The 27753-nt window shown below is 38.9% G+C and overlaps 1 protein-coding gene across 1 annotated transcript; it reads right to left on the bottom strand.

The window, feature by feature from the left end:
- Nucleotides 1–23: 23 nt before the first annotated feature.
- Nucleotides 24–27350, bottom strand: LOC124869391 (integrin alpha-6-like). The gene is given in 26 exon segments (XM_047367193.1): nt 24–1067; nt 1989–2057; nt 2220–2345; nt 4944–5042; nt 5405–5515; nt 5616–5705; nt 7044–7214; nt 10071–10173; nt 10250–10327; nt 10414–10493; nt 10582–10665; nt 10745–10901; nt 11041–11156; nt 11243–11386; nt 11476–11645; nt 12861–12922; nt 14424–14513; nt 14600–14727; nt 15126–15223; nt 15321–15514; nt 15609–15879; nt 15882–16055; nt 16432–16690; nt 16800–16879; nt 17008–17135; nt 27129–27350. Coding segments are annotated over 25 exon segments (3255 nt in total). The 5' UTR covers nt 27305–27350; the 3' UTR covers nt 24–1067; nt 1989–1991.
- Nucleotides 27351–27753: the final 403 nt, after the last annotated feature.

Here is a 27753-nt window from a genome sequence, read left to right as displayed (position 1 = left end):
TTCTCATTTAACAAAACATTAACTGGAACACAAGAAAAAATATTTTATTTAAAATATATAAAAAGTCATCTTAAACTTGACATATCTTGCAGCTGTGTATTAGACAAATGTTTACTGTATGGCAACACATTGACAATGTTGTCAGCCTAGAAATAAAAACTAGAATGAGGCAAAAGGTGATCTGTGATGAGGTACAGAATATAAATGGGTGATCTGGTACTGCAAACTGTGCACACCAGACCCAACAATTCAGAAGAGCTGAAAGCCACTATCAGAGCAACCTGGGCTCTTAACACATGACTAAGTATTGAGTGCTGTATGTGCTCATACTTTTCATGTTCATACTTTTCAGTTGGCCAACATTTCTAAAAAACTTTTTTGTATTTGTCTTAAGTAATATTCTAATTTTCTGAGATACTGAATTTGGAATTTTCCTTAGTTGTCAGTTATAATAATCAAAATTAAAAAACATTTGAAATATATCATTCTGTGTAATGAATGAATATTATATACAAGCTTCACTTTTTGAATGGAATTACTGAAATAAACTTTTTCGTGGTATTCTAATTTTATGACCAGCACCAGTATAAATGCCTGTTTGACTTCGTAGAGCAAAAAATAAAAATACACTTTGCAAGAGAAAGTATAAATTCATTTAAAAATATAAAACAAGTTTCCAGCTGCCAACTCTCTAATCAGTGCTGCCTGAACCACATAAGCGCCCACTGCGCTTCGCCCTCATGTGGTAGAGTATAGCTCTAAATTTCTATTAACAGTTAAGCCGCCCAAGAACAGTGTTTAGATACAATATTTGGTCTTTAAGACTTGTTTCTGAAATTATTTTGAATTCCTAGACTTTCAGCAAAAATCAGTTAATCTGGTGATCCAGCGAAGAGTGACTTTATGTACAATAAGATTTCCTATTCTGTAGCTTTCTTGTCTGGTGATGTTATCCACATCTTCTTTTCCAAAGTTTTCTTTTGGTCGGATCCAGTGTTGCAAGTGGAAGCATGCCTCCATTTGGCATCATTGAGGGGGGAAAAAAGCACACTCCCATCTTTGACCCACTGTGGACAAAGAAAACATTTTAATTATGGTTGTATGACTTAAATACCTTCAGACCAAGTGACATCAGTGCTCAGTTGTAACAGCACAAACTAATAGACAAGACTAGTTGCAATAATATTCAAAGCAATAGGTAAACCAGTCAATTTCTACCTCTCGTGGTAAAGCAAAAGTCACAAAGGTAATGCTGCCACTGAAATGTAATTATACATTATTTTAATTGTTTCTTAGCAGAAATTTTAGTTCAGCTTGTACATTAATACACATGCATCTTAATACATAAGAATATCACAGGAAATCTTATTTTTAGTAAATTTAAGAGCCCTAAATTCAACTCAAAATTGTCAGAAAATTAAAATGTTGCACAAGAACAATAAAACAGGATTAAGATAGAAATGTTATGGCATACACAATAGGGAAGACTGCTAACTTGGCAGCTGTCCAGCAGACAGTCACTGACATTCTTCATAAGGAGGTTAAGCCACAAAAGGTCATTTCTAAAGACGCTGGCTGTTCAGAGTGCTGTATCCAAGATTAATAAGCACCAATTCCAGGTTTGACCATGGTGTTATTGGGCTTAGCCAGCAAAACCATTGGACCTAAACCCCATAACGAATCTATGGACTTTTGTCAGATAAGACACCATTACATCTTTGTAATAATTTTCTATTTTTCTGACAAACTGAATGTTCAATTTTCAGCCATAAATGTACAAAATTATCAGAAATAAAACCTTCAAATTTGACTGTGCTCTGAATCAGTTTAACTTTTTGCATAACTGAAGGTAAATTTCTAATATGAGATGCTGTTGCACATGCATCACCTGGTAAGAATTGCCGATTGCTTTCAATAATAATGGAAAGAACTACTATACCAAAAAAAGAAGACAAAAGTAAGGCAAACCTGGGATTCATGCCCCTTACTTTTTATGCATTTGATGTTAGCTTCTCTTTATCTGATGGATCCTTCCTATTTTTTTCAAAGACTCCATTCTGAAAAAGGCAAATCATTAGAAAATGTATGCAAACAGCTTTTTTTATTCTTCAATCTGCTGATGGTTGTGAAATGCCAGTAAGTTTAAAATAAAAATATCACAAATGTGCAATGTGTCTTTTACTAAATGTAAATGAAATATATTGGGTGCTTATCCATACCTTCCAAAGAAGGAAAGCCAGCAGGCCCAGTAACAGCAGGAGGAGCAGGATGGACATCAAAATGATCCACCATGCCACTCCTCCATATCGAACTGCACGTCTCTCTGAAAACACAGTCAGTCTCACCTGGAAATCATGACAAAAAAGCAAAAGCATTAATATGAATTTAGTTGTATAAAAGTGGCAAATAGTTATTAAAATGCTTTTTTTTCTGTGCCAGCTCTAAATTCTACACACAAACACACACACAACACAACAAAATATATAATTCTCAGCCATCTGGGCTTTGGTCTTTTGCAGCCTCTGACAGATTTTGTTCCAGGATTTTCTCTGTACAGGTCCTTCTCAAAATATTAGCATATTGTGATAAAGTTCATTATTTTCCATGATGTCATGATAAAAATTTAACATTCATATATTTTAGATTCATTGTACACTAACTGAAATATTTCAGGTCTTTTATTGTCTTAATACAGATGATTTTGGCATACAGCTCATGAAAACCCAAAATTCCTATCTCACAAAAGTAGCATATTTCATCCGACCAATAAAAGAAAAGTGTTTTTAAGACAAAAAACGTCAACCTTCAAATAATCATGTACAGTTATGCACTCAATACTTGGTCAGGAATCCTTTGGCAGAAATGACTGCTTCAATGCGGCGTGGCATGGAGGCAATCAGCCTGTGGCACTGCTGAGGTCTTATGGAGGCCCAGGATGCTTCGATAGCGGCCTTTAGCTCATCCAGAGTGTTGGGTCTTGAGTCTCTCAACGTTCTCTTCACAATATCCCACAGATTCTCTATGGGGTTCAGGTCAGGAGAGTTGACAGGCCAATTGAGCACAGTGATAACATGGTCAGTAAACCATTTACCAGTGGTTTTGGCACTGTGAGCAGGTGCCAGGTCGTGCTGAAAAATGAAATCTTCATCTCCATAAAGCTTTTCAGCAGATGGAAGCATGAAGTGCTCCAAAATCTCCTGATAGCTAGCTGCATTGACCCTGCCCTTGATAAAACACAGTGGACCAACACCAGCAGCTGACACGGCACCCCAGACCATCACTGACTGTGGGTACTTGACACTGGACTTCTGGCATTTTGGCATTTCCTTCTCCCCAGTCTTCCTCCAGACTCTGGCACCTTGATTTCCAAATGACATGCAGAATTTGCTTTCATCCGAAAAAAGTACTTTGGACCACTGAGCAACAGTCCAGTGCTGCTTCTCTGTAGCCCAGGTCTGGGGAATGCGGCACCTGTAGCCCATTTCCTGCACACGCCTGTGCACGGTGGCTCTGGATGTTTCTACTCCAGACTCAGTCCACTGCTTCCGCAGGTCCCCCAAGGTCTGGAATCGGCCCTTCGCCACAATCTTCCTCAGGGTCCGGTCACCTCTTCTCGTGCAGCGTTTTCTGCCACACTTTTTCCTTCCCACAGACTTCCCACTGAGGTGCCTTGATACAGCACTCTGGGAACAGCCTATTCGTTCAGAAATTTCTTTCTGTGTCTTACCCTCTTGCTTGAGGGTGTCAATAGTGGCCTTCTGGACAGCAGTCAGGTCGGCAGTCTTACCCATGATTGGGGTTTTGAGTGATGAACCAGGCTGGGAGTTTTAAAGGCCTCAGGAATCTTTTGCAGGTGTTTAGAGTTAACTCGTTGATTCAGATGATTAGGTTCATAGCTCGTTTAGAGACCCTTTTAATGATATGCTAATTTTGTGAGATAGGAATTTTGGGTTTTCATGAGCTGTATGCCAAAATCATCCGTATTAAGACAATAAAAGACCTGAAATATTTCAGTTAGTGTGCAATGAATCTAAAATATATGAATGTTAAATTTTCATCATGACATTATGGAAAATAATGAACTTTATCACAATATGCTAATATTTTGAGAAGGACCTGTATATACCTCCCCTTTCCCCAACTCTGAATTGGAGCTCTGTCCCTGCTAAAGATTATCCCCAAAGTATAACCACTATGCTTCCACATGGGGATAGTGAGTTCACAATGACGTGAAAATTAGTTTTCCGCCACACACAGCGTTTTGCACATTGGCTAAAATGTTTGTGGTCTCATCTGACCAGAGCACTGTCTTCCAAATTATAGCTTTGTCCACAAATATGCCTTGTGGCACAATGCAAACACTGGGAGGTGTCAAAAACTAATTTTAAACCATGTATTCTATTCTTTCCACCTCACAATTATACATGACTATGTATTATTTAAAATCGCAATAAAATACATTTAAGTATGTGGTTATAATGTAAACGGCACCAAGCCCTCCGACCACCATCAGTAGGGAAGGCAGGTTAAGTGTCTTGCCCAAGCACACAACACCTGAGACAGACATAGCAGGGGCTTGAACTGGCAACCTATCTGTTACAGGACAAACCCCTGCCACCATCGCCACGGTTGCTCTTCATTCATACCCTCATATGTATACTACATATAAGGGTATGAATACTTTTGGAAAGCACTGTATATAATCCAAGTCCTGGACTTTAAATAGTTAGCTATAGATAATATTTTAAGAAACAGCTATCAACATGTTAATTAGTTGTGTTACAGGGACTAAGACAGAGCCAAAATATTTTAACATTTCAGGTATTTTAAGGTCACACAGAGTCAGAATTGCACAAAAACATATCCATGTCCATTCTCCAGACCCACGTTTCTGTTTTGGGTCCAGCAGTGTCACAAATGGTTTTACAATAATGTGTAGATACCTGTGTCTCAGTATCCTGCATTAATGTGTTCTTTGTCGTGCTGTCAACATGTAGAGACGCCTTCACCATCACCTCCACATAATGGAAATCGGAATACTCCTTTTAAGAGAAAAAAGGAGAAAATCGGGTTTAGGCTGTGCTAAGTGTAATAATATAAAATATAAACATGGACTTTACAACCAACTACAGAGATGCTTCTTTGTCTTGAACAGATGTAAGATGGATGCTCCTGTAAACTTGATAACAACTCAAATTAACTTTTGTTTTTCTAAAAACATCTGGTGCAATCATTTGAATTGGCAAGTAAAGATTGTGTTAGCATAGGCTCGAAAATGAGAACTCACCACTGTAAACAAAATACGCCAAACAAAAGGTGCTATTTTTTTAAAAATCAGACAGGAGCTGAAACTCATCTCAAATCCTTATTGAGTAGAACAAAAATAGTGATCACTCTTAGATACCTTAACGAAAGTGTTATTCCACAGGCGAGAGTTTAGAGTGATGGTTGCCTTATTGTCCAACCCCCCCAAGGGGCACTTCATTGTCACACATTTTGTTCCACTGCCACACGACTGTAAACAAACAGAACATTGTGTTACCACGCTTACTGGTGGGACGTGTTAGGTTTAGTATTTAAACTCTGAAGAGAAGAAAAGGCTTGCGTCATAATACCAAAGTCAGTAATTTCTTTTTTCCAATCAAGCGTGAAATTGTCCCATCTATAACTTGTTTGGTGGCTCTTCTTTTTCTGCTAACTGGTTCCTTAAAGAAGAAAAGAACATCATTTATCAGTCTTTGCTCTTACCTTATGTTAGGGTTTGAAAACTTTTGTATTGTTTATCACTCATGTCTGCTCTAAGTGTCTTTCCCTCCTTACATGTCACAGAAAGGGAGATGGGGAGAGGAATGAGTTATGCTTTTATCAGCAACATCTAGGGACTGGTACCGAGTCCTCACTCCCTCTCTCTGTTTAAAATCAAGACACATGAACCCTAACCTTTCTGACCCCACACACACACACACACACACACACACATACACATACACACACACACATACACACACACACACACCCTGAATGCTTGTTGAACTGTGTGTGAACCAGCATGTATAAATAAAGAGAGAAGGGTGCCAACACTTTGTAGTCTGTACTGCAGAGCTACCCTTGCAAGTAAATTGACTGTATCGTTCTTGCCTCTGAGTTGACTAAATAATACCTAACACCTTAACATATGTTCACTTAGGAAGAAACATCCATGTATAAAACACAAAATTATTCTTCAATCTTTTGACATTTAAAAACGTGTAGGTGGATGAATATCATCTATTTTCACTTGCTTATCTGAGCTGCAAATGGCAATGATAGGAGGTCCCAGTTGAATCTGGGTCACCCCTGGGGACTCCTCCCAGTAAGTTGGCCAAAACACATTAAGATGGAGCCAACCCAGGGGCCTTCCTGATTAGATGCCAATACCCGCTTAACTGACACCTTCTGATGTGGAGGAGCAGCAGTTCTACATCAAGTTGGCTCCTTTTAGGTACATCAGGACACATCTGGTAGGCAAAGCCCTAATGGCCTTCTTTCTCTGTTTGACATCCTTTCCCCCTGCTGATGGACACAATGACCTTCTAACCACAGCTCATCCAACTACATCTCAAAAAGAAACTTTGGAAATGGTCTGGTCAGACTCTATATATACCAGACCTATAGGCTTGTAAAAACCACTACTAAAGTGTTGAAGAGTTGAACACTTCACACACACAGGGGCATCCCCCCGAGATTCTTGGTTCACAATCATTTCTCAACTTGGTTTAACTAATCTGTCCGGTGATCTTCTGCTGGATTCACCTGCCCTTCCTACACCCAAGTACCCAAAATGGACGACCCCAGGTGTGGCACAATAGCAAAACCAATCATTTTCCTTTAGGGCTAAGGTGCCCTGATACCGTACACCTTCAGAACAACCTTTGCTCAAACATGATGTTTATTATGGAGAATCCAATAGGTTGTAAAACACAATACATAATCGGCTTCAGATCAGAAAGGTCTCCATTAATTTTGCCAATCCAGCTACCCACAAAGGAAGAATTTTCACATACCTTGTTAAGACGGTTGATCTCCGTAGTAGGAGAGCAATCAATCTGCTTCAACTCAGTGGAGCTGATTTTCATCAAGTAGAGCAGATCATTGTTTGCCTCTGTCATCTTTGGCCACTCTATATGAAGGGTGGCAGTTCCAACGTCTTTTAGTCGCTTTCCTCGGTTGAATATCTGTTTTAATGGGAACATTAATTCATATCTTAAAATATTTATGGTGTGTCCAAACATTGTTATAATGGTGATTTTGAAAGCAGCAGCCTCTTTCAGCAGCTCCCTTTTTTTCTCACTCTTCATTTTTCTTATGTTATTAACCTTTATTTTTTTCTTTTTTATTGTTCTTTGTTTAGAATTATAACTGCCATTTACTCTTTATTATAGCTCTCCTGATATTTGTTTACTTTGGGCATTGAGCAGATGAAACCTGCTGATTGGTATGTGTTTATAGACTGTACACCCATGACCAGCTGCTGGTGTTCTTCAGAACACAGTGGCTACCCCAAGTAAAATCTGCGAACCCAGAGGAAAGCTGGAGGAAATACTTTACTGCATGCATACAGCCAGTAGTAGTTGAGTTGTGCTGCTTTTAACACTTTTAGAAATATCTACAGTATTCTATATTAAAAAACAAATAAAACATCTCATACGTTTTAAAGGCCTTTTGTAATCATGTAGATTCACATCTAGAAGACTCCAAATTAATGTTGATCCTTCTTTATTTTTCCTTTTTTTATTTGAAAGATCCTTGATCCATACATCGTTATATTGTTTTTAGAACGTGAAGATTAATGACTGTTATTACAGCATGGCTTCTTATCTCTTTTCCTATTTCACACACAATATGCAGAACAAGGAGTCTGGATGTACACTGACATGACTAAAACAAGAGTCATTTGTCCTTAGGGATGTTGACACATTAACGTACTTTTATCTTGTCCATGAGGTACATTTAAATATACACATCATGAAGCATTTTACAAAAAATGTACATGGAGGAAATCATATAGACATCCCCAACCTACCCTGTTGCTTATTAAACTATAGTAGAGAAAAAGCGGACACCTTTTCTCCTTAGCTGAGCGGATAGGAGACTCCTTGCTTTTCTGAATGAAGAGCAAAGAGAATGGTGTGTGTGAATAACACACACTAATCTATGCTATGTACAGTGTTCTGTGGTCTGCCACTCAACACAGTTATTAAGAAGCTGGTGGAGTCATACATAAGACCTAACAGATATTACATTGGAGCTCTATTTGCGACAAACTAACTTAGCTCTGCTGTAACTAGAAAAGCCTCAGAAAATCGCCCCTGCTATTTATCATTTTACTGAATAACAGTACATTTCTCTGTATTTGGCATATATTTTTTTATCTTGATAATCTTTTTGTCAAGCTAAATGATTGTAGACTGGTTGCATGGTTAAACATTTTATGTATGCTGATGAGTTGGTCATTCTGTCCTCCTACAGTGCTAGTTTGCTTTACCCCAAAAAAGTGTTGTTGTGTTTGCGACAACTAAGGAGGATCAGAAGCAAAATTTTCCATTTTTACATTTTGCAGACCAAGTATTGGATGTGGTAGGCAAAGTGAAAAACGTAAGTTGTATCTTAAAAAGTGATATTTGTGATGATGATGTGAAGCGCCAGTGCTGCAAAATGTATATGCAAGCTCACTTGGAGTGTAATTACAGTAAAGCTTTAATGAAAAAAAATGTAGGTGACTTTTCAGGATACATTTAGAATCTTCCTCATGGTTCCAAGATGGACATCTGCAAATCAAATGTTTGTCACAAGTAATGTTCCAACGTTTCATGGCTTTCTGAATAATTATATGTCTGCATTTATGTGTCATTTCAATGAATAAAAAAATCAAAAGGAAGAGTTTTGACTGATAAGACATATATTGAGGCAATGTATACATCAAGCTTGTATAAACACTGAAACAAGTGTCTATATGTTTTTGATGGTTTTGTCTGCATAAGGATAGTTGTTTACATGCTTGTCTGTTTTCTTGTTTTAATGATGATGATGATGAAGGTCAATACTGCACTTTGTACATGCAGTGTATTAGTGTACAACTGACATAAAGATCTGCACATTTCATAATGTCTATAAACCTGTTAGTAACGTAAATATCTTTCACTTGTTCTCATTGTTGTTACTGGCACTACTTTTGTTATTTATATTTAAGATTATTTTTGGTGATGGTTAGATTTTTATACAGTATATACCTTTGAAAAAAAATCCAGTGGCTCTATTCAAAATGGGAAAGACAATACAACATGCAGTTCAAGTAAGGCAGATGTGTGCTGATTGTCATAAGTCAGGAAGTACGTATAAGAAAACAGCTTTTCACCTAAAGTTACCCATACACTCTAATATCTAGAGTTTAAAAAACTGAAACTATGATGAACAAGGCCTGACAAGCAGCAGTGCTAATGTGCCAACATGTACAGTGAGCAGCATGTAAAGGAGGAATAAACTAGATGTTATCTACAAATCAACTGTTTATATGACCAACATGTTAGGAAAAAGTATTTTCTTACTAACCACCAAAAACATAAATGTGCACAGATTCCTAAACAATACTGATACTTTAATGTAAGCTACCTGCTTTGGTATAACTGAATTAAGATTGAGCTTTTTGGCAAAATACTGCATCTAAATCTGTGATACTGAGGATCCGTGATGATGTGGGCCTGCTTGACTTCCAACAGTCATGGGATGCCATCATATAAATCTAAAGTCTACAGTAAACCTGTGGGGTGAACTGAAAAGAAAAGAGAATAATAGAGGACACAGGACAAAAGGACTATTTAGAAAGACTACAAAGAGGGCATTTCTGTAAAGTCAGACTTGATGAGATTATGCTACTGTAAAGAAAACTGGATTTATATTAATGCTTTTTACATAACATTAACAGAAGTGTGGATGTCTGTTTGAATAAAAAGATGATCCGGTAAATCTTAAATTTTTTAAGTAAAATGTACATGATTGTGCATCACACAGGGTAAAAGCTTTTTTATACTTACAGTAAACCGGTGAGTAATGGCACTGCCAATGTCGCTTTCAGTCTTAATGTCCGTCATTGCTTTGACATCTTCATTAAAGTAGACCTGAGATGGTTCAACTTGCCTGAAAAGACAGCAATATGCTGTCAGTTGGCTAAATTATTCAATAAGTTAGTATTCTCCATGTGAAAAATCATTACCCTGATAAGGACAGCTGCAGCATGATGGCCACCTTTGCCTTTGCTTTCACAGGCATCAGATTCTGCTGGTTACTCGTCCTTATAAAATGTACACAAGATATATGCTTAAAGAAGTTAACTCAAAGCTGATAAAAAGTTTACTGCTACAAAAATCAGATACTTACGTTTCTAACTTTAGTTCAATATCCACTTCAGTAGTGTTAAAGGACATGTTAGTTGTACCCAAAATAATGTAGAAGGTTGTCTAAAAACAGACACATATACAGTATTACAACTATTACAAATATATGTAAGGGGAGCTGAAAAGTAACTAAAAGTACCTTTTTCCTCACCTTTGAGTTACGTTTGAAAGGGTTTCCAACCTCACAGTCAGCCATAGTTCCATTTGTATTTGCCTTGCAGGTGATTTGCGGCTGCTGCAATCAATAATACCTTACCATTTAAAACCAGAAAGTATATGTTTGGGAGACAGATTATCAGGTAAAATAAACTCACATCACGTGGAGCCAGGTATGAAGAGTAGGTCACAGATTTGGGGAAATTAGCAATTACAGAAGCTTCGTATGCATCATCTCCATTTAGATTGGTCACCGTCACTTCCAGAGCAACACGTTTTTGGTCGCTAAGTGAGATCAGAGGCACTTCATTCTCCCTTCAAACAAATACAATTATAAAGCTGTATTATTCGCCCATATGTTGACGAGCATGTGATGTTTTGTAGCTTCGTCTACTGCACTTAAAAAGACAACCATCTTAATTTTAGGATTGGTTACATTTGCAAATCCTCTTACATCTCTACAGGAGTAAATGTATCCTCTTTAGCAGCTGTGTAGCCATAGCGATATTCTAGCTTCAGGTTGCTCTGACACACATCATCGTTGCCACATCCCTCTTTCAAAAATTCCACCTGCAAACGTGTTGAAGTACGTCAGAAACACTATCAAAGCAATGTATGGTTATTTCATACATACAATGATTGGCTTGCAAACACACCTCTGTTCGAGTTGGTTTTATGTCTTTGGCATCCAGGACAGGTACAAGTTGAGATGTCTGGGTCTGTCTACGTTTACGTTTAGCATCTTGGATGTTCACAGAAACATCAATGGGGATCATAGCTAGCTTGTCCCTAATGTCTTCCTGTAAGAAGAACAAAAATCTATATTTGTCATGTCCCACAATGCATTTTCTTAGATAAGAAATTGTAAAAGACATATACAGATATATACCATTATGACAAGTTGGCGTTTAACACAGTTTTGCTTTCCTTTTGTGTCCATGGTAATGATCCCAGTAGACTTGTGTGCATTTTCCGGGTCTGAAGTTGTTGTGAATTTCCCCCTGGGTTCAAGATTGTTCTTCTTGCGGTCAGCATCCACCTCAAGATAGTACATCACAGCTAAATGCAACATAAGAGGGGATGTGGCATAAGAAAAAGATATTTGGGTACAGATTTATTACATTTTGAATTTTCTTTCAAACTAAACATAATATCAAAGATTACCTAAAAATGTTTTAAGTTCGGGGGAGGGGGGACTATCAAAACCCACCTGGTTCAGCGTGACAAAAGTATTCGCCTTCTAAACCCATAACTGGTCCATGAGTTTTGGTGGTAACAACTGTCATACAGCACTAGTAATAACTGACAATGAATCTTTCACATTGCTGTGGAACAAGTTTGGTCAACTCTCCTCAGCAGAATTGTTTTAATTAGCATTATTTATGGATCCATCAATTATAGCAAGCTGTTCAGGTCCTTAAACAGCAAAGCAGCCTCAAATCATAACACTATCACCACAATGTTTAACTGTGGGTATGAGTTTATTCTGAATTGCTGTGTTAATTTTACACCTGATGTAACAGAGAGCACACCTTTCAACTAGATGTGCTTTTGTCTAATCTGCCCACAAGATACTTTCACAAAATTCCTTGGGATCATTAAGATGTTTTTTAGAAAATGGTCTTTGGGTTCTTTTGGTCAGTTCTCTCTGGGAGCGGTTTTACTCTTGGAAATCCCCGATAGCTGCCACTCTTCGTCTTATGTTGAATCACTGACCTTAACAGATGAGTTGTTGTTCATGGTTCTTTTGTGACCTCCTGGATGAGTTGTGGATACACATTTAGAATTAGTTTTGATGGGTCTGCAACTTGGTTCAATACAGTTCCATGTTTTTTTTTCCCATTTGTGGATAATGGCCTTTACTGTGGTTCGCTTAAGTCCCAAAGCCTGAAGAATTGTAACTTATTCAATGCCTATATATGCCAATGACTTTGATTGTCATTCATTTTTGAATTCCTTTAGATTGGGGAATGATGTGTTGCTGTTTGAGAGCTCTTAGCGTACTTCATGTTGTCAGACGGGTTTTATTCAAATGATTTCTTGATGCCACAAGTTAGTGAGTAATTAGGCCTTGTTGTGGCTAGTAAAATTAGACTCAGCTTTCCATCTAATTTCTTTAAGGATCTGAACTATTTAAGTGTACTAAAAAACAAAAACAGAGGAAATCTGCAAGGAGGCAAACACTTTTTCACTGCACTGGCACTGTACTGTTGATTTCTGTATAATGTGAAAATGCAGTAAAGATAACTGTTTGCAAAATGAGGTTCAGCTTACTCAGCATAGGAGCATAGCTCTCTGGGTTAGCAGTATAGCTGAGACAGGTCTTAACTTCCAAGCTGTGGACACAGAACAGTTTAACCACAATCAGACATACAGAATAGAAAAATGAGTTATATATATTTTTAGTGGCACAAAATAATAATATAAAATGCCATGATACATTTTGGGTAAAGTCTTTCTCTAGACAAAATAGATTAACAGTTTTAAACTACATCTATTAAGCACAATTTTGTCAGAAGACAGATAATGAACAGTGTTTAAAATGATTTGAATTGTGTTGTTAGAGATGTCCTACATTTATCCCAAGTATCAGATATTGGAAATCAGTCCAGGCATTTTTAATGGATTATTTCTGACCCCCTGACTAAACCCATCTGCTGATATCTGTTGGTAGTGTGCAGCCTGCGATTTTATGTCAAACAAAGCGTTTGTCAGCAAGCCATGACGCTGTGTTTTGGGCAGCCAATTTTTTGAAATCACACCCTGACAGGTTTTGCATTTAATGTTCTTGATCTAACAAATGCATGTATTCTCCCACATTGTATGTGTCCCCCCTTAAATTAGTTTAACAGTGAAAACAAGACTATATTGACTGCTGAAGTTCCCGTGTTCTGTCTGTTGTGCTCAAATAGCTGTCAGTCAAAGCTGCACGACACTAGTCATCTTTACGACAATATATAAAAGCAAAACATTTCTAGACTGCTGAACCTTTTCTGTACATTTTGTCCACATGTGATTGATTGAAACTGCACTACTATCAACAAGTCATATTAAAACAGAGAGATAATATAGTGTTAGGATAGCACATCAGTAAACTGCTCCACATTAAATCATCCTCAGTGTGGCAAAATGGGTGTTTACTGAAGATTCTTGCTGCATGTGTTGAGTCAGATACATTGAAACAAATAATTATGCTCTCCACATTTTAGTTGATGCTTTGTCAGAACACCAAAGTAGCCTTCCTAACATAGCTAACCCTTCATTGAAGCAGCATATTAAACCTAGTCTGCAGAAATTCTGGTTAGGTCAAAATATCACTGTAAAAGTGTGGGAAACAATTACAACATTAATGTGGGTCATGTAATACCAATTCACTATAAGCTGTTATTTTTACTGCTCTTTAAAGCTTTCAATTACATGCAAAAGTTATGTAGTGTCAGATTGGGACTCAGTATGAGCAAACAGCTAACCCAAAAAATGTGTAAAAAAAATTGACTTTTTACCATAATTATTTTACTTTAAAAAAATAATAAATAAAACTCTGAAATTATTTAGCAGTCCATAAACAACTGAGCACCTTAAATCTTGCTTGAAGGTTAAGCTTTTGTCCATAATCACTTAATTCCAAATACTTTCTAAGACATTTTGTCTAATTAGGTCGAAAATTGATGACACATTAGACAACATTCCTGAGTGGAAATTATTATCATTTGCACTGCTAGCTTCGACTTTTAAGGTGCTTTCTAGTCGTATTGGGGCATGTCAGAAAACACATTTTACAGTTTTCTTTGTTAAAGTTCCTCTACAGCCTAAATGAGACAAGACAGACACACATACCAGAAATTGTTGCCACAGTTCTTCTGGCTGAGGTCGATTTTATTTGGTGAGAAAGTGATTTCCTTTTCAATGTTAACAACTGGTCGGGCTCTGTGAAGAAACAGTTCAGTAAGCATCTCAGGAAATATGTTAATTGGCGCTAGATCACATTAACGTCTTATCTTTAACTTCTTTACTTGAAGGCAAAGACTGAATCTGAGAGAGATCCAACAGCCAGGTCGGGATAGGAGTTCCTATCCAGGTCCATGTTTCCTGCCAAAGAGTAGCCAAACTGCCTCACTCCCAAAGGCTTGCCAGATAAGACCTAAAGCAATAACAATATGAGCTGGCTTTAGAGATTGGTTATCTACATAGTAAGGTCTTCCTTAGGCTTCTGCCTTCCAGACACATAAGAGTAAAAACTTTTTTTTTATTTAACAAGATCTTTCCAAAGACATCTTGAAAATGTTTTGTGTGGCTAAAGACAGCATTGTGGAATTATATCAACTAGAGGACACATATCTGTATAGAAAAGTAGAAAAAAAGTGTAGGTATATATAACATTAATTGATAATTGTGCACAATCACGCTATAAAAAAACTATAAAAATACTCTAGATACTCTCATTTATGAAACATGTTTTTGGCTTTCCCTGATTATCCAAAACAAAAAGCTGAAGGAGTGTCAGAAATGAGAAGATGTTGAAAATTCTAGATTAAATACCTGTGTGGCCTTGTTAGTGAATTCTCCTGTGGCTGATCCATGGTAAATGTGAACTTTTCCTGCACCACTGTCTTCATAAGGAGCTCCTACTGCAAAATCTGACAGCAAGACATAGCGCTTTAACATCTTAAATATAAAGGGCTCCAAGAGTTATCAACAATAGCTCACATGCTGAAACAAATAATGCGTCTTTACCATAGTGGCCATCCATGTTTATATCTCCCAGGTTTTCCACAACTAGGCCAAACATAGAGTCTGCAGCTCCATCTATTCTGGTTGGTTTGACTTTGTCCCACTTTCCAGCCTTGTTGATGTAAATGTAGACAGCTCCTCCAATTTCTGAGTCCTTCTCAAAGTACTGAGGGGCTCCAACTACTATGTCTTCCCAGCTAACAAACAAGAAAATCATAAACTCATGAGAGCACAGTCAATATTAAGACGGCAGCAGAAGTTAACAGTGTGTGGGTCACTGTGCACTCTTACCCATCCCCATTGAGATCCAGCACAGTCACATCGTATCCAAAAGATGAGGCCAGGCCTTCCCCTTTAAGGGTGTATTCCTCAAGCAGGATGTGGCTATCTTCAGTTCCTTTCTTTAGCAGCACCACCGCCCCACTGTAATATGCTCTGGGAGCTCCTGCTACCACCGTCAGCTGACCCTTGCTGGTCAAAGATTTTCCCGAGTCCAGGGAGAAACCTAGAACAGAGTTCAAAATAAGTACAATTTGCCATGTAAAAGGTAAATCCACTACTAAAAATTTTTATTGCTGGCATCACAATAAAGCATAAGTATTTTACCCAGGTAACTGTTGTCAGGAGCAGGGACCAGATTAGGGTCTTTTTCAGTCTCACCTCCCGTTTCAAATGGCCCGTCAAAAAATATATTCATCGCAAAGAAAGAGTCGTTCCTTTGCTCCAAGTGCACCAAGCCTGAAGGATAAGAGCAGACCAGAGGAGAGAAGAGACAATCAATTAAGTTTTTATTGTCTGCTAAACTCTTAACAAGACTACCTATTAAAAAGTAATGGCAAACAACTGACAGAAAAAATTAATCGGCAGGAAATCCATTTTAATGAACTAAAAATATAAATTAGAGTTAAAACAAAATGCTTGTCCATGGTGTACCCCGCCTCTCGCCATAGACTGCTGGAGATAGGCACCAGCTTCCCCGCGACCCACTATGGAATAAGCGGTAGAAAATGACTGACTGACTGACTGACAAAATGCTAAATTGGCTTGAAGGGCCCCAAGTCTGTGCCAATGACACTGTCCTGGCACTAATTAATGCAGCGAAACACAACATTACCTTTCCAGTCATGAGCTCCTGGAGCTCCAAAGATGAAATAGTGGTAGTCCTTGTCAAATGTAGCAGAGAGACCCTGCTGGCAGGAACCAAAACTCTGATGGCCTGGGCTCCGACCCTTACAAAAATGCCAGGTACCTCCATCTTCCTTTGCCGATGTAATAGTTAAGTCTTGGCTTAGCACGTAGCAGCGGCCAATGATGTTACGGGATTCAGAAGGTTTGTTCACACTCTGCCGTTGCTGGTACCGATGTGCACATGTCTGCAATGAAAAGAGAAGGATGCAGTTGATGACTGCTAGATTCTCACTGATACCTTGAACTCTGGGTGAAAAGGATAGATATGATATTTTGATAAAATGGCATTCTTACTAAAACCTTTCCCCCAGGCCCCTGACTGCTGACTGTCACCCCCATCCACTGATTTTCTTTGTTTTCGTTTGACAAATTCTCTGGGAAAGAACAGACAAAAGTAGAACAACACAATGAAACTCAGTTTTTAGTAAAAAAAAAACTAAATACTAAAAACAAACAACTTTTAATCTGGAAAAACAGAAAAGCAAGTCAGAATATATTTCACCTTCATTATCAAAGATAATTCTTTCACAAGCGCTGGGGTTGGAGCTGATTTCACACTTGTAGAGTCCTCCTGTTACTGAAGATTTTTGTTTATTTAAGGCTTTGGCTTGTGGTGCCCCAACCAGCAGTCTGCAACAGACACACATGTAGATCAAGGCAATTATTTTCTGTAAGCATAGCAATAGTTTACGATATTTTTCACTTGAGAAACCTTTTCAAGTAATGAGGGCAGTTTTCTTAGGACATCCCTTGGTCTCTCTGTTCCCAGTGCTACAAGGTCAAATCAGTTTAGGAGGCTACAGATTTACCCATACTACAGCCAGGATTGTGTCCAGAAATATACAGTTTAAACAGAATTTTTATATGCACTGTACAAGAGACAAACTTTTCAAATGTCTGATACCAAACAAGACTAAATCTTTTCTGTTTTAGGTCACTTAGAATTAGGGTTAATATTTGTATTTGGTAAGACTAAAAACTCTGGAGTAAAAGTACAAGCAACAAATATTGGGTGGAAGTTAAAGGTGGAATTCTTTGGAGGGGATTCATTGCAACACCCTTGCTCTACCTACTAAAAAAGATGGAGGTGAGAGAGTTGCCTTTTCCAGCAAACCATCAAGTCCCTGTGTACTGCAGCTGAAAGAAGCAGCAATTGGCTGTTTCAGATATTAGAAAATTGCCTTGGTGTTCTGATTAAGCTTAGCTGGTTAAAGGTCATAGTGGTCTCGGGCATGCACGCTTGTCCCTGTTTTCCTCCAAATGAAACAATGGACATTATGGCCAAATGCTTCAGTTTCAGACAGCATATATCAGACAACAGGACATGTCTCCAAAAAATGAAGATCTTTGTCGTGTACCAACATTGGCCTTTCAGCTGATGTCGTTTCCCTGTGTATAACGAAACTTTCTTGCCCATTTCAGCAAGCATGTTCAAATGGTCTTTTGCTTTTGTTCTGGGGTTGATAGCCATGTTTTGTACAAAAGTATGTTTCATTCTGGGACACAGAACCTGTCTCTTTGCTGAACAGCATGATAGCTAGAGATCCCCATGCTGTTTATACTTGCATATAATTGTTTGAACAGATGAACATGGCAGCCTCACGCATCTGGAACTTGGACCTGTGATTAACCAGATATGTCAAGGTGCACAAGGATCTTTCTGATAGCTTTTGATTTTTTCCATGGTGTCACACAGGGAAATGCTGTGTTTGGAGTGTTGCCTTAAATACATCCACAGGTGTACCTCCAGTTAACTTAAATCTTGTGAATTATTCTATTAAGGTTACAAAGAGATAATCAGAAGCCAAAGTACATGAGAGAAGTCATGCATGCACAGGGAGAAAGTGAAAACTCCATGCAGATAGGCATCAGCCAGGATTGAACACAGGATCTTCTTGCTGCAAGGCAATAGTACTAACCAGCCCCCCAACCACCATGTAGCCCTAGTTATGTTAATATATGTAAACTGGTGACCTTCAAGAATAAAATCTTCTCTCATTTAGCAATAAAAATTGTTTCATTAATCCTAACTGAACAAAAAGGAAATGTTTTGTATGATTTATTGCTTGAAAGTGAGAGAAAAAAAAATTGTTCCTTCTTATACAGTGTATAAAATATCTGGTTCCAACTAACAACACATTTCAGATCAAACTGTCAATCCATGATTCACATCTGTTTTAGATAACTTGGGTATTAGCAGAAAGCATAAAAACTGAAGGGTCATCCCTGCTATGTCTTTGATCCACTTTATGAGGTGGTCACAGAACCGGTGTTCCAACTGTTTGTGCTTGCCTGTTGAATTTTCCAATTGTAGCACATTTCTTCAGCTCTACTGGTCAGTGCTGCTGTATCAAAAACAACTGTGTTCAGGAAAAAAAGGATAAGGTTAAATACAATGTTACCCAAATACAATGCTGCCTCCTGTGTAGTGTGAAGGTCATTGTTGAGGTTGTTTGCAATTTTAAGGGGAATCACAGATTGTCTTGATACAAATTTTAAAAAATAACAGAAAGAAATATACCTTTAGAATGATAAATTGGGTGCTGTAGCTGAGGCCTGTGTCACTCATTCTCTCACTCTCCCGTTATACACTCGGAGCAAAATATTTTTACTCCACTCTTTGCGATTGTGCAAAAACAGTGGTACTTGGACAGCTCTTTTTGGGGTCCTGTTCACTCTGCAGATGCTTGCAGTGTTTGATGGTTTTGGCTCAGTATTTGCAGTGATTCAGTTGGTGAGGACGCCCTGGATTAAGAAGTCCTTCCTCACTTCCTTTCATTAAAAACATGGGTCCTCTCTAATTAAGCCTACGTTGCGGTGTTTAGTCCTACATGTCCCTTAATCCAAAATTATGTTCTTTATCCACAGCAAAGGGAAAAATGTTTTAACATCGTGCCACCACACATTTAACTTTTGTATGCTTCCATCAGACGAGTAACTTCCGTGCTTCTACAGTACTGTGCAAAGGTTTTAGGTAGGTGATGTTGTACACAAAGAATGCTTTCAAAACTGGAAGTGTTAATCATTTATTTTCATCAATCAACAAAATTAATCAACGAAAGAGAAATCTAAATTAAATCAATATTTGGTGTGAACACCGTTTGCCTTCAAAACAGCATCAATTCTTCTAGGTACACTTGCAGAGTTTTTGAAGGAACTCGGCTGGTAGGTTGTTCCAAACATCTTGGAGAACTAACCACAGATCTTCTGTGGATGTAGACTTTCTCACATCCTTCTGTTTCTTCATGTAATCCCAGACACACTCCATGATGCTGAGATCAGGGCTCTATGGGGGCCATACCATCACTTCAAGTAATTCTTGTTCTTCTTTACACTGAAGATAGTTCTTAATGACTTTGGCTGTATATGTGGGTTCGCTCACTTAGCATTTTGTAAATTGATAAAAATAAACAATCATCATTTATATTTCTTAAAGCATTCTTTGTTTACAGCATTTATTCCCACCTGCCTAAAACTTTTGCACAGTACTGTATATTCATTTATGTTTATATTATTCTCTTAAAGTAAACAACAAAGCATTGGATATCTGCATTTTCAGCTTTTTTCACAAAATAGCATTATTGACCCAAACTTATTTTCCACTTGTTTTCCTAAAAAAATAAATAGAAACTGGTAACATATCGCTATTTTTTAAATGCTGATCCAACCCGGACTCCAATTTAATCCAAAGTATAATTCTGGGTCAAATAGGAACGTTGACAGGCTGATGACCATACTGGTCGTGTCTGGAAAAACAAGAAAGTAATTTTCTTTCCTATTCTTGATTTTAAAAACTGCATATTGAGACTAAATGTAGTACTATCACTTTTAGAATTAGAGTGCAATTGCATGTTACTCAGAATGCCATTGTATGTTATACAAGAGAGGCAACAAAAGCTCACTAGCTCACTAAGAGTTGCCATCTCCGCAATAACTAAAATTACAAATGCCCTGTCCCAGAGTGATGCCGAAAAACATTAGAATTTGTTACTTCAACACTGGACTATAAGAATTCTTTGTTATCAGTAAGTCTTAAAAATCCAGTTAAAAGCCTTCGATTTATTCAAACAAATTCGGCAACAAGAGTTCTGATGACACTGTTGTTTCCTAGACTTTCTAAAGCAGAACGGGAGGCAAAACATTGAGTTATCAGCATTCTCCCAGATGTGGTCCAAGAGGCAGACACCTTGTCTACTTTTAAGGCTAGGCTTCAAACTTTGCCTCTTAATACTACTCTCCACCTCAGCATTATCTGGAGTTATTGCTGAAATTAACTTCATGTTCTCTGGTTTTTTTTTTTCTCTCTTCATGGATTCTACATCTGACCTGGTGAACACTGTCTGGTTTTACTGTGTTTAACCCTCTTTCTATCCTAGTTAGTTTCTACCATTTTCTTTGACTATCTAACTATCTATTGAACCACTTCTGCACCTGCTGGTTGTCTTTGTGCTCTACTTTAGTTGCTCATCTAACCATCTTCTCCAAAGTCCTTTTAATTATCCTTTTAATTATCCAGCACTTTCATTTGTATTCTCACACACTTTTCCTTTTAAATCTCTTAAACTTACTTAACTTCTTACCATGAACAATTTTTGATGTAACACTTTTCTTTCATGTCATCATGGAGACATTCTTATTTTACAATTGTGAGTAAGGCCAAAACACAAGCACACGTTCATAGTGTCACAGTGTGTGTTTTTGGTTCTGTATTTGTTTACGTTTAGTCAGGTGTTTTGCTGTTCTAGTATGATTAGTCTTTGAGTTCCCATTTCTGGTGTTTTATTTTCTAGGGTCTGTTCTGTTAATTGTGTGGTCTCCATGTGTGGTTTTGATTCTGTATTGTTTACGTTTAGTCAGGTGTTTTTCTGTTACTAGTTTGGTTAGTCGTTGAGTCCTCGTTTCTGGGTTTTGTTTCCTAGGTTCTGTTCTGTTGACTGTGTTATTTTATTGTATTATCAGATCTGTTATTCTCCCTGTGTTCTGGTCCCTTGGGTTTGTTTACTGTTTGTTTCGTCAGGCTCCTCATGTTCTCGTTTATCCCTATCTGGTTCACCTGCCCCTCTGTCTTGCTGCACGCCTGTTCCACACCTGTGCCTGTTTTCCCTGATTACCTGCCCTATTGTTTCATGTCCACCTTCGTCTGTATTTAAGTTTGTCTTGGTCCTTTGTTCCACGTTGTGTCGTTAGTCTTCTTTAGCCTGTCAGGTCGTGCCACGTTTTGGGTTGTGCTGCGATTCAGAAACCAGGACTGTTTATTGGCGAACTTTGTTTCCTTGGATCTCTGTGAAACCCAGACAGGCATTTGTAAGGTGGCTCGCTTCATTAAACAGTTACATTCTCTCCAACAATCTCCGCTCGTCCTGCATCCCTGGTCCACCAGTAAAATTGAACCATGACACATAGGTCTCCACCCACTCCTGTCAGTACAAGCAAATTCAACCCTTCAGGACATAAAATCTTTGGAACAAGAAGTCTGAGTAAAGGTTGGCATGACTAGCTAGAAAATAACTCACTGTCCCGCCCAGCTTTATCATCCAAATATTTCGGCATACATGTTGGTGCAAAATACCTTTGAGAATACTGAGGACGAATTAATTATCTGTCTTTTCTTTTGCCTCAAGCTAAAGAGTGTATCAAGCAGCACACTGAGCTCTAATGCTCTACTATGTGACTGACAAAAGTTAATGCCTCAGCGTTTGCGTCATTACCCCTGAAAGACCCCAAGAACACTTTTAAGCGTTGTGGTGTTTCTTTATCAAATGGAAATAAGCATGTAGCATTCAGTGGCACAATCTTTGGACAAAACTAAAGAAATGAAAGACTCACTTTTGACTTTTTCTGTGTGAAACCTCACAGAAGTATTTTACACATACTTTTCAAGAATAACAGTTAATAGCCCCATTACAAGCAATAGCTTTGACTGTACTTGTCACGGAGTGACATTTTGGGCTTTGTCTTATGGTTTCTGAGATGGTTTATTTTTTCTAGATGTTTCTATTATGTTTATTAGTCTGTTTTGCTACCACCTCCTGGTGTTTTGTTGTTTTCCTCCTCGTCGTTATTCACTTTGTGTTTTTATTCTGTTCTTTCTAGCTTAGTTCTTTATGTTTAGGTTCTAGTGTTCCAGTTTTTTTTCCTGTTAGGTCAGCTTGAGTTATTGTTTACTTTTATTCTAGTCCTCTGCTTCATTCTCAGTTTGTTCTTTCTGTGTTTGTTTGTTTACTTGTAGTCAGGGTTTCTTTATGGTTTCCTTTTGCTTAGGCCTTAGGTTCTTGTTATTCTTCTGTTCCTTCCAGTTCCTCTGATTCATTTACCTCTTGGTTATTCTAGATTTCTTATGTTTTGGTTATTTTATCTTAGTCTATTGTTCTGCTTAGGTCTTTGTTTCTCTTTATTGGTTAATCAGTTCCACCTGTCCCTTCAGCCTCCCTGTCTCCTTGCCACACCTATTCTGTGTCTCTGATTATTCTAGATATTATTCTAGAATTGCGCTGCTCAAGGTGGCAGCAGGTTGGAGTAGCTCTGTTAATTTTGATTCTGATTTATTCTTTTTTGGGAACTATTCATCTTGTGGTGGATACAGTTGATTTTTTTTTTTTTGTTTGTTTTTTTTGAACAACTGTCCTCTCTGGTGTCAGATGCTGTGCAGCTTGGAGGATTTTTCCTAATACTTTCTAATTTTGGACATTTGTTATGATGCATTACCATGGCAACGGGGTTGTTTCTTACAACTGGGAGCAGCTGATTAATATCTCAAAAGCTCAAATAATACTTCAACTACAACCCCAGATCCCTGATGAGTTGAAAAGGAGACGCTGTGGATGCAGAGCAGGAGCTAAGAGAAGAGAGAGAAGGAGGAAGTTCAAACCATCTCTTCCGTCGATTATGATGGGCAATGTGAGATCATTGGGAAACAAGTTGGATGAACTCCAAGCCCTACAAAGAACCCAGCCAGAGTACCGGGCATGCAGTATTATGTGTTTTACTGAGACATGGCTGCAGGATCATATCCCCGACTCCAGCATCTCTCTGCCAGGCTTTCTGACCCTATGAGCAGGCAGAGATTTAAAGAGGAGAGGCAAATGTAAAGGAGGTGGACTGGCAGTACTTGTGAACAACAGATGGTGTAATCCAGGACATGTTACTGTGAAGTGTCATCTCTGCAGTCCAGATATTGAACAGTTGGCAGTTAGTTTTCGTCCATATTATTTACCCAAAGAGTTCACCAGTGTTATTTTGGCAACAGTTTACGTTCCACCTTCCGCTGTTGCCAACACTGCATGTGATGCCATCAGCTCAGTTGTTGCTAAGCTACAGACACAAAACCCCAATGCATTTGTGGCAATTTCTGGTGATTTTAATCATGCTTCACTCTCTGCTACACTTCCAACATTTCAACAGTTTGTCAACTGCTGTACCAGAGAAAACCAAACATTGGATTTGTTTTATGCAAATGTCAAGGACTCATACATCTCTACAGCAAGACCTCCTCTAGGCAAATCAGATCGCAATCTTGTTTTTCTCTGCTCGAAATATAAGCCCCTTGTTCAGAGGCAACCTGTAATAAAGAGGACTGTGAGAAAATGGTCACAGGAAGCTGAAGAAGCCCTGCAAGGTTGCTTTGAGGCTACAGACTGGGACGCACTGTGCCAGCCACATGGAGAGGACATCAATGCCATGGCTGAGTGTGTAACCGACTATATAAACTTCTGTGTGGATAACATCATCCCCACCAGAACCGTGAGATGCTTCCCCAATAACAAACCTTGGATCACCAGTGACCTGAAGGACCTGCTTAACAAGAAAAAAAGAGCCTTCAGAGAGGGAGACAGAGAATTATTGAGGATTATACAGAAGCAACTTAAAGTCAAGATAAGAGACAGCAAGGAGGTGTACAAGAAGAAGCTGGAGAACAAGCTCCAGCAAAACAATATCAGAGATGTGTGGACAGGGATGAAGAAGATCACAGGCTTCAAGCAGAAGGATGATGGAGGTCTGGACAGAGCCAATGAACTGAACACATTCTTCAATAGGTTCTGTTCAGAAACAAGCTTCACATCCTCCTCTCCTGCTCACAGTCAAACAGACATTCCACCATCCTTTGACCCACAGGACCCACAGCTGTCCAGTAACACCTCAAATTTTTTATCTTTCACCTCAGCCCTAGACCCTTCTGCTTCTACATGTTTGCCTTCAACCATATCAGAAGATGCTGATGCTCTATTTGCCTCCACCTTCCACCTGTGTGTCTCAAGAAGTCAAGTGAAGATGCAACTGGAGAGACTGAATAGGAATAAGGCTGCAGGTCCAGATCATGTCAGCCCTAGAGTCCTGGAGGCCTGTGCAGAGCAGCTCTGTGGGATTCTGCAGCACCTCTTCAACCTTAGCCTGGCCCAGAAGAAGGTTCCAGTGTTGTGGAAAACCTCCTGTCTTGATCCGGTACCAAAGAAAACTCACCCATCAGTCCTCAATGACTATAGACCTGTTGCCCTGACATCCCACATCAGGAAAGTCCTAGAGAGACTCCTGTTGGCCCACCTGACTAAGCAAACAGTAAACCATCAGGACCCCCTTCAGTTTGCTTATCACTGTGGACTTGGAGTTAAAGATGCCATCATACACCTGCTTCAACAAACCCACTGTCATCTGGACAAAGCCAGTAGCACTGTGACGATCATGTTCTTTGATTTCTCCAGTGCATTTAATACAATCCAACCTGATTTGCTTTGTCAGAAACTCCAGAAGACTCAGGTGGAGGCCTCAACAATCTCCTGGATCAAAGACTACCTGACAAACAGACCACAGTTTGTGAGACTGAAGGGTTGTGAGTCTAACCAGGTAGTCAGCAGCACAGGAGCACCACAGGGGACTGTACTCTCACCATTCCTTTTCATTATGTACACCTCAGACTTCCAGTACAAGAAAGACTCCTGTCATCGCAGAAATACTGAGATGATTCTGCAGTCGTGGGGTGGATCAGAGATGGACAAGAACATGAGTACAGGAAGGTGGTGGACCGCTTTGTGGCATGTTGTAGAAACAATCATCTCATCTTGAATGTGACTAAAACAAAGGAGATGCTTGTAGATTGTAAGAGAAACAGGAATAAGTCAAGAACTATTCCCATCATGGGAGAAGAAGTGAAGGTGGTGGAGGAGTATAAATACCTCGGAGTTCACCTGGACAACAGACTAGAGTGGAGATGCAACTGTGAAGCCATCTACAAGAAGGGACAGAGCAGAGACTGTACTTCTTGAGGAAGCTTAGGTCCTTTGGTGTTTGCAGCAAGATGCTGCATATCTTCTATAAGTCTGTTGTGGAAAGTGTGATCTCTTCTGCCATCATCTGCTGGGGAAGCAGCATCAGAGCCAGGGACCTAAAAAAGCTCAACAAGCTGATAAAGAAGGCTAGCTCTGTTCTGGGGACTCCTCTGGAACCTCTGGAGATCATTGTGGAAAGACGGATTCTTCATAAAATGAAGAACATTATGGAGAACCCTGAGCGTCCTCTTCATGAGACTGTCCTACAACAACGGTGTCTTCAGTCAGAGGCTTCTTCAGATCTGCTGTAAGACGGAGCGCTACAGGAGATCCTTCCTGCTCACAGCCATCAGCATCCACAATGGTTCTTTGAAGAAACCTTCATAATGAGCTACAACAACATTTAATTTCCCTTTGGGATTAATAAAGTATTTTTGGATTTGAATTGAATTATCTGCCCTTTGTTCTCCTCTCAGGTCTCCCTGTATATTAGTTGGTCTGTGCTCTTTGTTCCCTGTTGGTTCCTCTGTTTGTTCATACTCTGTTCTGCCTTTTCATTCATGCTCGCAACCCTCGTACTTGCCATGTTCCTGTCAGTAAGTTGTTTTGGATTCAGACTCTGGTCAGTACCTGCAGTGTGTTTTTGTTACGGTTTTGATATTTTTAATAAACTGAAGACTGATTGAAATGCTGCGCCCGAGCTCTTGTCTGCGCTTCGGTCCACCCCAAAACCCCATTGTGACAGTACTGAGGCACAAAACTAACACTTTCTTACATTATCAGCTTTCAATTTGTTCAGGGAAAAATGTTGCTTTGGCTCCCAAACTTTTCAGCTTTGTACCTAAAAAGCCAAATAATTGAAAGCATAATAAAAACACACTATCACTATCAGACTATTATATTATCAATTTCTGTCTCAATTTAGGCAAATAATTGCTGTGAGCCCATTTTTCTAAGTTATTTAAGGTTTCGGAGACCCCCTACTTGTTGTAGGGGGTACACCACTTGGTGTTTCATAACCCACTGGTAGGTCCTAACTCCAGCTTCAGGAATTAATGGGTTGCTGCGTGTTTTAGCTATTCAAACACACTGTTTGTTTGATTGCAAGCCACCAACATGCAAAAAATTTTTCTTCTGATCTCACCTGAATAAAACGTAAAAGGAAAGAAGGACTGAGCGACAACACATAAGCATAAAAACCTGCTGAGTGAATCCAAAAATGAGTAACCTGGAAGGAAAACGTACCAAGCAAAATATAATTGGTGCAAAAACCTGTTCAAGCTTAAGGTCTTAAGCTTGAACAATGCAGAAAGCAATTATTTGTAACATATACATTTAATTTAAATCAAACTCTAGTTCTTACATTCTCTTATCCATTGGACTAAGCTGCCGGTGCATCGCAAGAGAAAAGCCGAACAGGCTCCCTGGGTCTCCATCTCTTCTGAGGACATTCTCTGTGTCCAAATTGAATGCCAAGAGTTGCCCGCATCCTAGTAACAAGGTGAGCAGCCACAGTCCACTGATGGTATAGCCCTCCATGAGAGTGTAAAACTTTCCTGAAGAGGAGAAATGAGTGTTTGGTGCAGAAGGTGCAGAGTGCAATACAAGAGGGACTGGAGGAGGGTTAAATGTTATTCACAAGCAGCCCCTCCCACTGGCCTCTCCTGGAACACAAACATCCCACCACACCTTAAAATACTTCATACCTAACTCACATACAGTTGTACCTTCAATTTTTTTAACCCCTATAAGAAATTGGGTGGTTTTTTTCAACAAAACTAGTTTTACAAGTGGTCTCTCTGAATTCAACAGAAAATGTTGCTTTCAGAAATGCCACTTTCAAAGACTCCTGTAGTCTTTAAATTACGTAACCCCCTCATGAAAAGTATCTTTAATACTTAGTAGAGCACCATTTGCTGTTATAAATTCCTGCAAATGTGATTCATAACCACACAGAAGCTTGTTCTTGATGAATCTTAGCCCATTCC

The sequence above is a fragment of the Girardinichthys multiradiatus genome, chromosome 6, assembly GCF_021462225.1.
Source record: "Girardinichthys multiradiatus isolate DD_20200921_A chromosome 6, DD_fGirMul_XY1, whole genome shotgun sequence".
NCBI classification, from domain to species: domain Eukaryota; kingdom Metazoa; phylum Chordata; class Actinopteri; order Cyprinodontiformes; family Goodeidae; genus Girardinichthys; species Girardinichthys multiradiatus.
The sequence above is the reverse complement of the archived record's forward strand: the minus strand, read 5'-3'. Positions and strand labels throughout refer to the sequence as shown.